The sequence below is a fragment of the Topomyia yanbarensis genome, chromosome 2 (assembly GCF_030247195.1).
Source record: "Topomyia yanbarensis strain Yona2022 chromosome 2, ASM3024719v1, whole genome shotgun sequence".
Lineage (NCBI taxonomy): Eukaryota > Metazoa > Arthropoda > Insecta > Diptera > Culicidae > Topomyia > Topomyia yanbarensis.
The window spans coordinates 426,829,951-426,844,692 of record NC_080671.1 but is presented as its reverse complement, the minus strand read 5'-3'; the positions used below and the strand labels follow the sequence as shown (position 1 = coordinate 426,844,692).

Sequence of the window (14,742 nt, the reverse complement as noted above, 5' to 3'; positions counted from 1 at the left end):
AAGGATATTTTTTTATAACTTCAGAACCATCGGAAGGAGCAATTATAACTGAAAGACCAGCATCATCGGAATCGGAATCGGAGTCAGTTACCTCTCCGGCAGTTGGTTCTACTCGTTCGGAAGCGCCAACAACCGTACTAGCACCAACTAAAAGTGCATCGATAGCGCCACCGTCGGCCGTTGAAGGACGATCCGGCCGATTACTTGTACAAGCCGATCCTACGGATGTACCGGTGAGCAACACAACCAACACCCTGTTGGTGAGCCAGCTCAGCGCACGGATAATCAAGAATGCTTCAGCTAGGGCTGTGTCGGAACCGACGGCTGAGTTGGTCGAAGCAACTGGCGAAACAATGACGACCATCGCAAGCATAGCCGATGAGCAGCCGGATGCGACAGTTGTGTCCAAGCTAGATTCCGGTTCCGGCGAAAGCCCGGAGGCAGGACAGGCACTGCAGGCGGTTGCTGAGCTAAAAGCCCCCGAAGAGGAAGAGGATGAGGACAGTGTGCCTCAGTTTGACTTGAATAGGTGAGCTGAAGGAATGATTTTTACATGTTAGTTTTTATTTTAGCTTCTTGGAAGGGCCACGCTTTTCTAAAGTAATTCTTAATTTTGATCGTGGACACTTTTTTTAAACCGGAAGTGGGCCGTATTGCGAATACGATTTAGCATGTAGTGGATTGAGTATTGACATCTCCCCCAAATTCATATTGCAACGAACGCCATTAGAAATATACGATCAGAGTTAAAAATATTCAAATGCATTGAATGAAAATTGATCATATTCAGCCGCATTCATTTTCAATATTCAGTGACGCAGCTGAAAACGTCAAACGAACAAACCGCCCATTCATCCATACAGATTTTCATTCGTCTCCGATTATTACACGAAACGACCGTGCAGCAACGAATCAAACGCATCAAAGTAGGCCCTGCACAATGTAAGCGATGATGGTTGTTGTTTCATATGCTTTACCGGCATTTGAAAACATTTTTCATGATAATAAGTGAAATGAATATATTGTACGATATTAAACTGAATGAATAAGGATGGATATGTGAATGAATATTTTTTCCATTCACCGCGAGTCGCGTCATTTTCAGCCGTCAAAAAGAGCTTCGATTATTTTTAACTCTGCTCCCGACATGATGGTTGCAATGAATTTATCAGAAGTACGCGTGGATAGAAGGTGTTGAATGTTATAAGTACAACATTTCGTGTATGATGAAATTGGATTTCTTCCGTAAGTTTAAGCTGCATTTGCACCCTCAATATGTCTGCGAATATTCGGGCGGATTGGGCCATATTCAAACAAACGACCACTATATTGTACTGAAGTGTGTTCACATTTTCATCGAGTTATTTGCTTGCTTATCACTTCTATACAGTGGCGGATCCAGGGAAGGGGTCCTAAGGGTTCGAAATCCTCCCAAAATATTGAGCTTGTTGAGAAATTTGAAATTATTTTAAATTTTAAATCAGTTTCAAACTGTGTTCTTCGCCGCCAGTGTACACACTCTGCTAACTTTTAGGCAAAAAACTTTTCCCCTAGAGAAGATCTTAACCCGTGCCACAACATTGCTTGATCTCAACACAGATCCTCGCTGTAGTTAATTCAACTCCGCTTGGAGTTGGATCAACTCGTACGTTTTCTCTGTGTGGAAAAAGCTGTGCTAGCTGCGCTCTTGAACCAGTGAGCATTTAGAAAAGGAGATTTCTCATTTACGAAAACCACACCGAAATTTAGACCCCCCCCCTCTCAATTTTTTCTGGATTCGCCACTGCTTGCAATAGCAAACCGGCTCTACAATATGTTGTGCTTCTAAATTTTATAAGTTGTCGTTTTTAGTTCCACTCAAGATTAAAAGTATTTATTGAAACATGAGACAGCTCGGATCTCTTAAGTTTAATTTCAATTTCTGTTCACGCCGACCACACCACAGAAAATGGAGAAAAACAAGTAATATGTATTCAACTCGTTACAAGTGTGATCAAAAAGAAGGAACAACGAAGAACCGGTTTTCTTAATTCTATTAACACTGTAGCGGTCGAGTTTCGATGTTGCAAAATTCGTTCCTCAATTGTCGAATGGAATGTGTTGTACGATATTTACTGAAATCCCATGTACCCAGTTTCATCATCATAAGGAATGTGGTGCTGATTTCAATATGAAAATTAGTTACCGCACATTAGCAGATCAAGTTTCAAGTTTCAAGATCACCGTTCATCTGGACGATAACAGAATCAAAGTAGGACTACATCCATCACCACGTAATACCATAGATTCATGTCACAACACTGAGAAGTGGGTTTCATTACCTATTTCCCGGATATTGACAAAGGAGTTGAAGTGGTGAAAACCCCGAACCAAATCCAGGCCAAATTTTTCATTGTACACGAAAAAAAACCGTTCATAAATTCGTGAACAAAAGGTCACGATCTCGTGAACCGAACGATTTACGAAAACCGTGACCAAGTTCCTGAAATTATGAATAATAAACCTCGTATTCATGAAACAATTTGTGTTTTCTAAAAACCAGTTCGGCCCGAATATATACATGGCGTTACATTAGAATGTTTGGTTGGGTTTGGTGTTGTTCCCTGGACATGTTTAGTTTTTGTTGTGATTCTTGTTCATGATTTGGGAATACAGAGTCGACAGCCAAACGTTGTTCATGATTTCAAGAGCTTAATCGCGATTCTTGTGATTTCTCATGACGTTAGCAGGATTAAAGATCATGATTTCAAGATCTTAGTCGCGATGTTCGTAATTTCCATTCACGTTATCGTGATATTTTAGTCATGAGTAGAGTGCTTCATGTTCATGATTTCAGGATCTTTGTCACGATTTTAAATATTTTTGTCATGAGTTGTGTGATTTAAGCTCATGATTTCAGGATCTTAGTCGCGATTTTTGTAACTTCTGTTCATGTTATCATGATATTTTAGTCATGAATAGATCAAATCATGTTCATGATTTCAGGATCTTGGTCAAGATTTTAGATATTTTTGTCACTAGTTGTGTGATTTGTGTTCATGATTTCAGGATCTTAGTCACGATTTTCGTAATTTCTGTTCATGTTATCATGATATTTTATTTTAGAGCTTACTTTCAAAGAGTAATATAACTAATGTTCATGATATCAGCAGTTTTATCATGGTATTCGTAAATACTCTTCGCCTTATCGTGATCTATTACTTTTTGGTTACTAATGGGTTTTTTACTCGGAATAACGTGACAATATGAACTGGATCATTATAATAAGACTCATTCGCGATAGCTGGTTCTGTGAACTATATCACGCACACTATTTTGGGTTCTCAGTGTACTTTTCGTTTTCTGTCCGGACATCACAATGAACCTTATCAAATAAATAACGATGTTCGAGGTTCTAACAGCTTTTTTATATCTACTGCTCATACCTTTTACTGGTCGCTAGCATACCTATTATTGGGTATTTCATAAAAAAGTGCATGGAACAAAAACGATTCCACGAACAATACTCCAACTTTTGTGATAGAGTTCACGTAAAAATTTCATTACCATGTTGCATGAAATTGTAAATGATTAGGGATATCTTCTAAATATCACAAGCACGCAAATAGATACTAGATAGATCGTAAATCATCATGAATCATGAACCAGTTCACGAAAACATGAATAATATTTTATGATTTCGTGAACTTTTTCACGAAAACGAATGATAAGTTGTGACTATTAAAGTTGGTATCATGAACCAGTTCACAAATACATGAATATTATTTCATGATTTCGTGAACTATTTCCCGAGCACGGATATTGGATCGTAACTAATATATTAGGAATCATGAACCAGTTCATGAATACATGAACAATATTTCATGATTTCGTGAACTATTTCACGAGTATGGATATTGGATCGTGACTAGTATGTTAGGAATCATGAATAAGTTCACGAATACATGAATAATATTTTATGATTTCGTGAACTGTTTCACGAAAACGAATGGTAAGTTGTGACTATTATACTAGGTATCATGAACCGGTTCACGAATACATGAATAATATTTCATGATGTCGTGAACTATTTACGAGCATGGATATTGGATCGTAACTAATATATTAGGAATCATGAACCAGTTCACGAGTGCATGAATAATATTTGATGATTTTGTGAACCATTTCACGAGCACGGAATTGGATCGTGACTAATTTATTAGGGATCATGAATTAGTTCACGAGGATTGAATGGATACATGAAAAAAATCCGAAATTCGTGAAATAGTTCACGAAAAAATAGCCAGAATATTCCATAACTATGAAAAAAAATCATGAGTCAACCTTTGGTTTTATGACTAATGTTCATAAAGTTGTGAACTAGTTCTCGGCGGAAACCGTGACTGAAGTTCACAAAACAAAATCAAATATTACCACTAATGAAAGCGTTATGCGGTCGTTACTGAAGGGAAATTGAACATAATTATAAAAGCCATGATTTTTGGTCATGGTCCTGTTTTCGTAACGTAAAAACGTGATTGTTCCAGAATTCATGGCACTTTATTCACGATTTTGGGAACAATTTTTTTCTGTGTACTGTTTCTCAAGAGCGAAGTAAACATGTTGACATCTATACAAGCGCAATCCAATCACTGTAAGCCGAGTTATCAGCGAAATAATGTGACATCCTGATAAATTAGATGAACAAAGGCTTGTTTACCCTAGTATTATCAACGATTGTCAGAAGTCAACCAAAACTGAAGTCTTAAGATCTGCAAGCGTCGCCACTGCAAAGATTTTTTTTTTTTTTATTTCAATTATAGAGGTTTTAACCTTAAGGTCATTCACCTCTTCGGGTTAGAAAAATCTCTTAGGAAAAATTTCTAACCCTATGTGCAGGGTCGGGACTCGAACCCAGGTGCGCTGCGTACAAGGCAATCGATTTACCAATACGCTACGCCCACTCCCCACTGCAAAGATTTGCAGATACGATTCGATGAAAAGGAAAGTGAAGTGAGTCGACATATTCTCGGAACGGGTTTTACGAGTAGATGATTGAAGTTGGTGTTTGGTTGGGTTTGTCTGTGGTTTGGTGTCATATTCAAATCCAAGACTTCAGGTTGAGCAATATTTTGGATAACCCAAACAAATTGAATATTTTTGGAACGGACTTGAGAAGTGGAAATCAATGTTTGGCACCATTTTAAAACACAAGATAGCGACATCCTGTTGAGCATAATTTCCTATGATCTTAGTGACATGAGTGTTTTCGGAACGGACTCGATGACTAGATGGCAAAATCGATGCCACGAGATGCCATTTTTAAATTCAAGATGGCGACTTCTGATAATGTTAAATTTTTTAACAGCTCTTACAATTTGGGTATTTTTGGAAAGGAATAGACAAGTATGTGATGTAAATCTATGCTTTGTACCATTTGAAAATCGAAAATTGCGACTTCCAGTCTAGCAATATTCTCGATAACTCTAACAAAATAGATGTTTTTGGGAATAGGCTTGCCGAGCAGATTATGAAAATCGATGTGTGACGCCGTTTCAGAGTCCCAGATGGCTTCTGGTTAAGCATAATTTTCTATAATACTATCAATTTGGGTATTTTTGTAACATGCTTCACGAGTAGATTGAGAAAATCAATGGCCATTTTGAAATACAAGATAGCGACTTTCGTTTAGGCAATACTTTTGCTAACCCACAATATGTTGGTATTTTTTGGAAAAGGCTCACATCTTCCGGTTGAGCAATATTCGTGATAACCCTAACAATGTAAGTATTTTCAGAATGGGCTTGACGAGCATATGACAGAGATCGATGTGTAAAACCATTCTAAAATCAATTAAAGGGCGAACACGAAATTGTTGCGACACCGAAAATGTCATGCCAATTTTCTTATAATGTTTAAAATCAAACCAAAATTTTAGGGTAGTTTTATACATATATTTACTTCAAAACTCAAAAGAAAAGTTAATCGATGGAGCCTTGAGTGTAAAATTGAACGCATTTTCGCTTGATGCCCTCCATCAAAGTCTTTACAGTGTCATCCGGTACCAGTTTATCAGTTTTTTCCATTTTCTTAACATGTCCTTCTCGTTTTTGACTGTCTTCTTGCTCTTCCGAAGTTCCCGCTTCATCATTGCCCAGTACTGCTCCACCGGGCGCAGCTCCGGACAGTTTGGCGGATTCATGTCCTTTGGAACAAAATGGACAGAATTGGTCTCATACCACTCCAGGACACTTTTGGAATAGTGGCATGATGCCAAATCTGGCCAAAATAGCGGAGCATCGTCGTTCTGCTGCAAGAACGGCAAAATGCGCTTCTCGAGGCACTCAGATTTGTCGATCTCGCCATTTACTGTGCCCTTTGTCACGAAAGGCTCACTCCTCAGTCCGCAAGAGCAGATGGCCTGCGAAATGAGATATTTGGAGACGAACTTCGACATTTTCTTCTTCTTAAATTTGTCGTCCACATAGAACTTGCTCTTGCCGGTGAAAAACTCCATCCCCGGAATTTGCTTAAAATCGGCTTTTATATAAGTTTCGTCGTCCATCACACAGCAGCCATATTTTGTCAGCATCTTCTCGTAGAGCTTCCGTGCCCGAGTTTTAGCCGTCGATTGTTGCCGCTCATCGCAGTTTGGGAAGTTCTGTACCATTTATGTATGTAGTCCAGCTCTCTTCTTTGCATTCTGGACGTAGCTCTGCGACATACCGAACTTTTTAGCCAAATCACGGCTTGAGACGTTGGGATTTGCTTTAATCATCCGCTTCACCTTTCCCTCCGTCTTTTTGTTCTCCGGTCCCGGTTTTCTTCCAGCTCCTTTGCCGTGGTCCAACGTCAACCGCTCCTGGAACCGCTTCAACACTCTGGAGACAGTTGAATGGTGAATGTTCAACATTTTTCCCAATTGCCGGTGCGTCAGGTCAGGAAATTCCAGGTGTTTGGAAAGAATTTGTTCTCTCGACACGCGTTGGTTCACCTCCATTTTCGTTGAATCGAAAAACACGACTTCTAGTTTGACAGCATGTAAACAATACATATCAATCATTCGTTGTTCGACTTGCGCTCGGATAAGACGTGTGCTAGTGCTTTTGCAGTTGCCTTCCCCGGCTCAGTTTTTATTGTGTCCAGTGCTCAGTGCAGTGTCAAAGCCAGTTGTGATTGCTAGGCCTTTGTTTCGAAAACAAAGTGTGTCGTGCTGGTATTGTCAGCCAGTCCCAGCAAAGGTCATCGGCATCGAAAAGATAAGTACCTGTTTCCCTTCTACTATTATTTTCTGTTTTGCCCTTGATACATTCCGTTACTGCTCTTTTTATCGTTCTTTGCGCGAAGTGCTGATCTCGCGCTAAAATGTCCCTCGACGGTCAGCCCACCGATGATAATATGGATGATGAAACATCCCCTGATAAGCCTCCTACCAAACCCCCTCGCCTAAAAGCATACCCAGAGAACTCGACTGGGCCATTTGTGGTTTACTTCCGGACCACCAATAAATCATTTGATATTTTGAAAATATCACGTGATCTGACAGAGCATTACTCGGCCGTGACCCAGATTACAAAGGTTCGCGCGAATAAGTTAAAAATTGTTGTTAGCGACCTCGCACAGGCAAACGGGATTGCTTCCTGTACCCGCTTTACGCAGCATTATAGGGTGTATGTACCGTGTGTAGATGTAGAGGTCGACGGGGTCATAACCGAGGCGAGTTTGACATGCGAGGACGTGCTGAAGTATGGGGCTGGCTGTTTTAAAAACCCCCTACTAAAGCCGGTGAAAATATTAGACTGCAAGAAATTGCACACGCTCGCTGGAGATAAAGAATCCTATATACCATCAGCCTCGCTTCGGGTGACTTTCGCCGGATCGTCTCTTCCAAATTATGTCCTTCTGGATAGGGTTCGCCTGCCTGTACGCCTGTTTGTACCGCGGGTAATGAACTGCAGCAACTGCAAACAGTTGGGCCACACAGCCACCTTTTGTGGCAATAAAAAACGATGTGGCAAGTGCGGTGGAGAGCATGAGGATGACTCTTGTGACAAAGACACTGAAAAGTGTGTTTGCTGCGGGGGCCCTCCGCATGCTCTTAAATCATGCCCTGCGTACAAACAGCGCGGGGATAAAATTAAGCGCTCCCTCAAGGAACGCTCGAAGCGCTCTTATGCAGAAATGTTAAAGAATGCTTCGCCATCTGTCCTTTCCGAAAACTCCTTTGCTCTTTTGGCTCCTGTTGAGCAAGAATCTGATAATCCACAAGAGGGAACATCTTTTGTTAACCCGGGGGAGTCCAGGAAGCGGAGAAATCCTGCCTCCCCTAGACTGCCCCGTAAGGGTCCCAAGGTGTCCTCCTCTGAGAGTGCGCCAACCACATCTAATAAATCCAACGGAAGTGCTGCACTAATGCCGAAGCAATCTGCTCCTGGATTTGGAAATTTTAATTCAAACAAGGAGTACCCACCACTTCCAGGGACACCAGAAACCCCAAGTGTCCCTCTTTTTCAAACAGACACTCAGTCCAGTAATGGACTAATGAAATTTTCTGACATCGTGGACTTAATTTTCACAGCATTCAATGTTACCGATCCTCTTAAAAGCCTTCTGATACGTTTTCTCCCTATAGTGCAAACATTTTTGAAGCAGTTGACTACTAAATGGCCCCTCCTTGCAGCGATCGTATCCTTCGATGGCTAAGTCATCGAACGAGGTCACTGATTCGATCACTGTTCTACAGTGGAACAGCAGAAGTATCCTCCCGAAAATTGATTCCTTTAAATTTTTACTAAATAGTTTAAAATGTGATGTTTTCGCATTATGTGAAACTTGGTTAACTTCCGATATAAATCTCAACTTCCACGACTTTAATATAATTCGTCTGGATCGAGAAAACCCCTATGGAGGAGTACTTTTGGGGATTAAAAAGTGCTATTCTTTCAACCGAATTAACCTCCCTTCGACACCAGGCATTGAAGTTGTCGCTTGTGAAATAAGGATCAAAAGCAAATACCTTAGCATTGCTTCCATCTACATTCCCCCTAGAGCGTCGGTAGGGAACCGAACGCTTTGTAATATCACGGAATTCCTACCGGCACCGCGGCTAGTTCTAGGAGACTTTAACTCGCACGGTACGGTATGGGGTGGTCTTCACGATGATAACAGATCAACATTAATCCAAGATCTTTGCGACAATTTCAACATGACCATCTTAAACACGGGAGAAATGACACGGATTCCTACACCACCAACACGCGCAAGCGCGTTGGATTTATCTCTATGCTCGACTTCGCTACAGTTAGATTGCACGTGGAAGGTGATCCCTGATCCCCACGGTAGCGACCATTTGCCTATCGTAATTTCAATTGCCAACGGTTCAAGACCATCAGAAACAATCAATGTCTCATATGACCTCACACGGAACATTGATTGGAAGAGTTACGCGACCGCGATATCCGCTAAAATCGAATCCATTCAAGAACTTCCTCCGGAGGAAGAGTACAGGTTTTTGGCTGGCTTGATTCTCGACAGTGCGAATCAAGCTCAGACTAAACCAGTACCGGGCGAGAACACCCACGGACGATCTCCCACCCTGTGGTGGGACAAAGAGTGCTCAGAACTGTACGCGGAAAAGTCCACTGCGTATAAAACCTTTCGGGACGACGGGTTACCCGATAGCTATCGACAGTACGCGTCGCTAGAAAAGCGAATGAAGTGTTTGATGAAAGCCAAGAAACGCAGTTATTGGCGCCGGTTCGTCGACGGGTTAACGAGAGAAACAGCGATGAGCACTCTTTGGGGTACGGCTCGACGTATGCGTAACCGAAATAGTATTAACGAGAACGTGGAATATTCAAACCGCTGGATATTCGCCTTCGCAAAGAAGATCTGTCCAGACTCTGTCCCGGTACAGAAAACATACCACGCCGCGTCTCCTCACGATACCGCGAACGAAACACCGTTTTCGATGGTGGAGTTCTCACTTGCCCTCTTATCGTGCAACAATAACGCCCCGGGGTTAGACAGAATCAAATTCAACTTGTTGAAGAATCTGCCTGATTCTGCTAAAAGGCGTTTGCTGAATTTATTTAACAAGTTCCTTGAGGGTAACATTGTTCCTCACGACTGGAGGCAAGTGAAGGTCATCGCCATCGCAAAACCGGGAAAACCAGCCTCCGACCACAACTCGTACCGACCGATTGCAATGCTTTCCTGTATCCGGAAGTTGTTCGAGAAAATGATCTTGTTTCGCCTCGACAATTGGGTCGAAGCAAATGGCTTACTGTCAGATACACAATTTGGCTTCCGCAAAGGCAAAGGGACGAACGATTGCCTTGCGTTGCTTTCTACAGAAATCCAAATGGCCTATGCTAACAAAGAGCAGATGGCATCAGTCTTCTTGGATATTAAGGGGGCTTTTGACTCAGTTTCTATCAATGTTCTTTCAGAGAAGCTGCATCAGCATGGTCTTTCGCCGATTTTAAATAACTTTTTGCTAAACCTGTTGTCTGAGAAGTATATGCATTTTTCGCATGGCGACTTAACAACATCGCGATTTAGCTACATGGGTCTTCCCCAGGGCTCATGTCTAAGTCCCCTACTCTACAATTTTTACGTGAATGACATTGACGATTGTCTTGCCAATTCATGCACGCTAAGGCAACTTGCAGACGACGGGGTGGTCTCTGTTACAGGGCCCAAAGCTGCCGATTTGCAAGAACCATTACAAGATACTTTGGACAATTTGTCTGCTTGGGCTCTTCAGCTGGGTATCGAGTTCTCCACGGAGAAAACTGAGCTGGTCGTCTTTTCTAGGAAGCGTGAGCCGGCGCAACTCCAGCTTCTACTCATGGGTGTAACGATCAATCAGGTCTTCACATTTAAATATCTCGGGGTCTGGTTCGACTCGAAAGGTACCTGGGGATGTCACATTAGGTATCTGAAACAAAAATGCCAACAAAGGATCAATTTTCTCCGGACAATAACTGGAACATGGTGGGGTGCCCACCCAGGAGACCTAATTAGGTTGTATCAAACAACGATACTGTCGGTAATGGAATACGGATGCTTCTGCTTTCGCTCCGCGGCGAACATACATTTCATCAAACTCGAAAGAATTCAGTATCGTTGTTTGCGTATCGCCTTAGGGTGCATGCAGTCGACCCATACGATGAGTCTCGAAGTGCTGTCGGGCGTTCTCCCGTTGAAAAATCGATTTTGGGAACTCTCATATCGATTGCTCATTCGATGCGATATCTTGAACCCGTTGGTGATTGAAAACTTCGAAAGACTCGTCGAGCTTAATTCTCAAACCCCTTTTATGTCCTTGTACTTCGACTACATGGCACAGAGCATCAATCCTTCTTCGTATAATCCCAACCATGCCCGTTTTCTAGATACTTCTGATTCTACTGTATTCTTCGACACATCCATGAAGGAAGAGATTCGTGGAATACCGGACCATATACTCCCTCAAGTGATCCCCAATATATTTTATAATAAATTCCGTGAAGTCGACTGTGACAAAATGTTCTACACTGACGGATCGAATCTCGATGGGTCCACTGGCTTCGGTATCTTCAATAATACTATCACCGCTTCATTCAAGCTCAATGATCCCGCTTCAGTTTACGTCGCAGAATTAGCTGCTATTCAGTACACCCTTGGGATCATCGACACTCTGCCCACAGATCACTACTTCATCATCTCGGACAGCCTCAGCTCTATCGAGGCTCTTCGTGCGATGAAGCCCAAAAAACAATTCCCGTATTTTCTGGGGAAGATACGGGAGTCCTTGTATACGTTATCTGAAAAATCTTACCAGATTACCTTTGTTTGGGTCCCCTCTCATTGCTCTATCCCGGGCAATGAAAAGGCCGACTCATTAGCAAAGGTGGGCGCATTAAATGGTGACATATACGAAAGACCAATCTGCTTCAACGAATTTTTTAGTATTTGTCGTCAGAGGACACTCAACAGTTGGCAAACCTCATGGAGCAATGGTGAACTTGGACGATGGCTACATTCCATTATCCCGAAGGTATCAACGAAGCCTTGGTTCAGGGGGATGGATGTGGGTCGGGATTTTATTCGTGTAATGTCCCGGCTCATGTCTAACCACTACACGTTGCATGCACATTTGCGGCGTATTGGGCTTGCGGAGAGTAGTCTGTGCGCTTGTGACGAGGGTTATCACGACATCGACCACGTTGTCTGGGTTTGTGCCGAGTATTGTGACGCCAGGTCTCTGTTAAAGGATTCCCTTCGGGCCCGAGGTAGACCACCCAATGTCCCAGTCCGGGATATGCTAGCAAATCGCGATCTCCCCTATATGTCCCTTATTTACAATTTCATTAAAACGATAAATATCCCAATTTAGCCCCTCTCTTTTATTTCTTGTTTTTAGAAATTTCCTCTTGCTTGTGGAACCGATCAGCTGCAGAGTGCCACTATGTAACCGCCGTCGCCTTTACCACTACGCCTGCATAGAAGGAAACTGAAGCGAGAGCGACTTGATGTCCGATGACTTTTTAAGGATTCCCCGCGGGTCCGAATAATACCATCCGCCAACCCGGTACTCGACGACTTACTAGACTGAGGCGCAAATTTGTTTCGCTGATCTCCCGTTTGCGCGATAGTTGCAAGTTTTGCTCTTCTTTCCCTGTCACCATATACGTCTTCTCTCCCCTGTCCTCGACACACCTGCTGCTACACTGATGTGGAAATAGGCCCCCCTCTGAAATATCTTGACCAAGCATAAGTCTTCGTTAAAAAATCAAATTTGATTTCTGTATTCCTAGTTTTAAGATAGCTGTAATTTTTACTCTTTATTGAAACTCTTGTCCTCCATCTTGTAAATAGAATTGTATCCCTAGTTTTAAGATATCTGTGAAATTTCTCATAAATATTTGTTCCACCTTTTGTTAGTTTTAAGATAACTGTAAAATATTTCGTAAAATACTATTACTCCCCCTCTTGTATATCAAACTGAATCCCTTGTTTTAAAATTTTTCATAAAAAAATCTTTTGGCCCTCTCTTGTATATTGAATCTTATTTCTAGTCTTAAGATAGCTGTAAACTTTTTTTTTTTTCTTGTATAAAAAAAAATATTTCAACATTGTAACCTCCTAGTTTTAAGATATCCAAAATGTAAAAACAAAAGAATTTGGCACCGCCAAGCTAACGCATTTGTGCCTATCAAATAAACGAATTGAATAAAAAAAAAAAAAAAATACATATCAATGAGAAAGTGTGCAAAATTTGGTTGATTTTTACCCAATGGTAAAAAAGTTATGCCCTGTTGAATGTGTCGCAATAATTTCGTGTTCGTCCTTTAAGAAATTTTCAAATTTAGCGATTCAAAGCTGATAAATATTCGTGTTGTCTTTTTGACGTATAAAAACCTGTTTTAATCCACCTAGTGGTGCAATTGCGCCTTTCTCATTTGCCCAAACGACGATACGTTGATTTACACATACATGCAATGGATCGACAGCCATGAACTTGAGATGCTATGCGTTGAAGCTGAAACACGTGAAACCAGCGGCAGATTCAGAAGGGGTCCGTATAATATTTAGTTAGCTCAATTAGTATTAGCTCAATATTATCTTTCCGCAAACTAATTTTATCAAGCGGGTGTGTGTGGCATGGATTGACTATTGCTGTGTGCCGTGTTTGCATGCATTGTTCCAGAGTTTAATGGAAGTGTTGGTGGACACGGCTCGCAGTAGGGGTCATTGTGTGTCGATTTATCGGTCGACTTCATCATCGTGCACAGTAAAAACCTCTTTGTGGTCGTTTTATAATAATTGTAGTTTTTAGTACTAGTGTTCAATTGTTATTTGCTAGTCGTATGTCTATCTGTGTATGTGTTTGTCTGAGTATTTGTGACAGCTGGGTCAGGGAATGGATTCCGAACTGGCGTATATGATAGAGTAGTGGCTAATCCTTCCGTTGTTCAATTTGTGCATTCGATTCGATGCATTCGGTAAGTTCGGATCGGATTGGATAAATAGAATACAATTATCATTTTCTAGTATTTAGATGAGTTCAAGTAGTTTGATTGCATGTTACATGTGTGCTTTTCTTCTGCTTCATTACTTTTCTGTAGTTCTAGTAGTTTGCTTTTCCACTACTCATGTATACCAAAAATAATATCGATCAATTTATGCACTTCTAATTAATCTCTTTGCATTCTTTAGTCTTTGTTCGGCATGTTATGTTTCCTTTTAATACTATATTTTAAATTAGATCATCGTAACACTCACCAACACAATTGACGGTCTCAAAGACAAAGATGAAATTTCAATCACCCACACATACTTACGCTCGCGATCTCGTCAAAATTAAAACACCCCGGTAATTTAGCGAACGTTTTAGAACTTAAAAATTTACAAACGATGTCTCAAGCATTAACTCACTGCGCGAGTGATCATAAATTTGCCACGTTTAAATTCTCTGCCCTCGGTTCAAGCAGCCTAGCCTCTTGCAATCAGTTGGACAATCAAAACATATCGCTCATATTTACTAGACACACGTTCCATTGCGACATGACTGGGAACTCGAGTGAAATTGTAGAACTCACTCTCTTCTAGCATCTGAACCACACACTAAAACTTATGTATCGGATTCACGATCCGCGATTGAATCCCAGAACATGCGAATATGCGAATGGCTACACGGTTATAAAAATGTATACACACGAAGTTAACATACAAATGCTTGAACCCTGCGCGATCAACCACGCAATTTACACCCGC

At 41.4% G+C, this 14,742-nt stretch overlaps 1 protein-coding gene across 2 annotated transcripts in view; it reads left to right on the top strand.

Moving 5' to 3' along the window:
* The window catches only part of LOC131685324 (mucin-5AC), a 167,186-nt gene that overhangs the window by 121,828 nt on the left and 30,616 nt on the right, over nt 1–14,742 (top strand). For both annotated transcript variants that reach the window (XM_058968974.1, XM_058968975.1), the window contains exon 3: nt 25–529. In XM_058968974.1, coding sequence (XP_058824957.1) covers nt 25–529 — 505 coding nt within the window. The remainder of the gene's footprint in view (nt 1–24; nt 530–14,742) is intronic.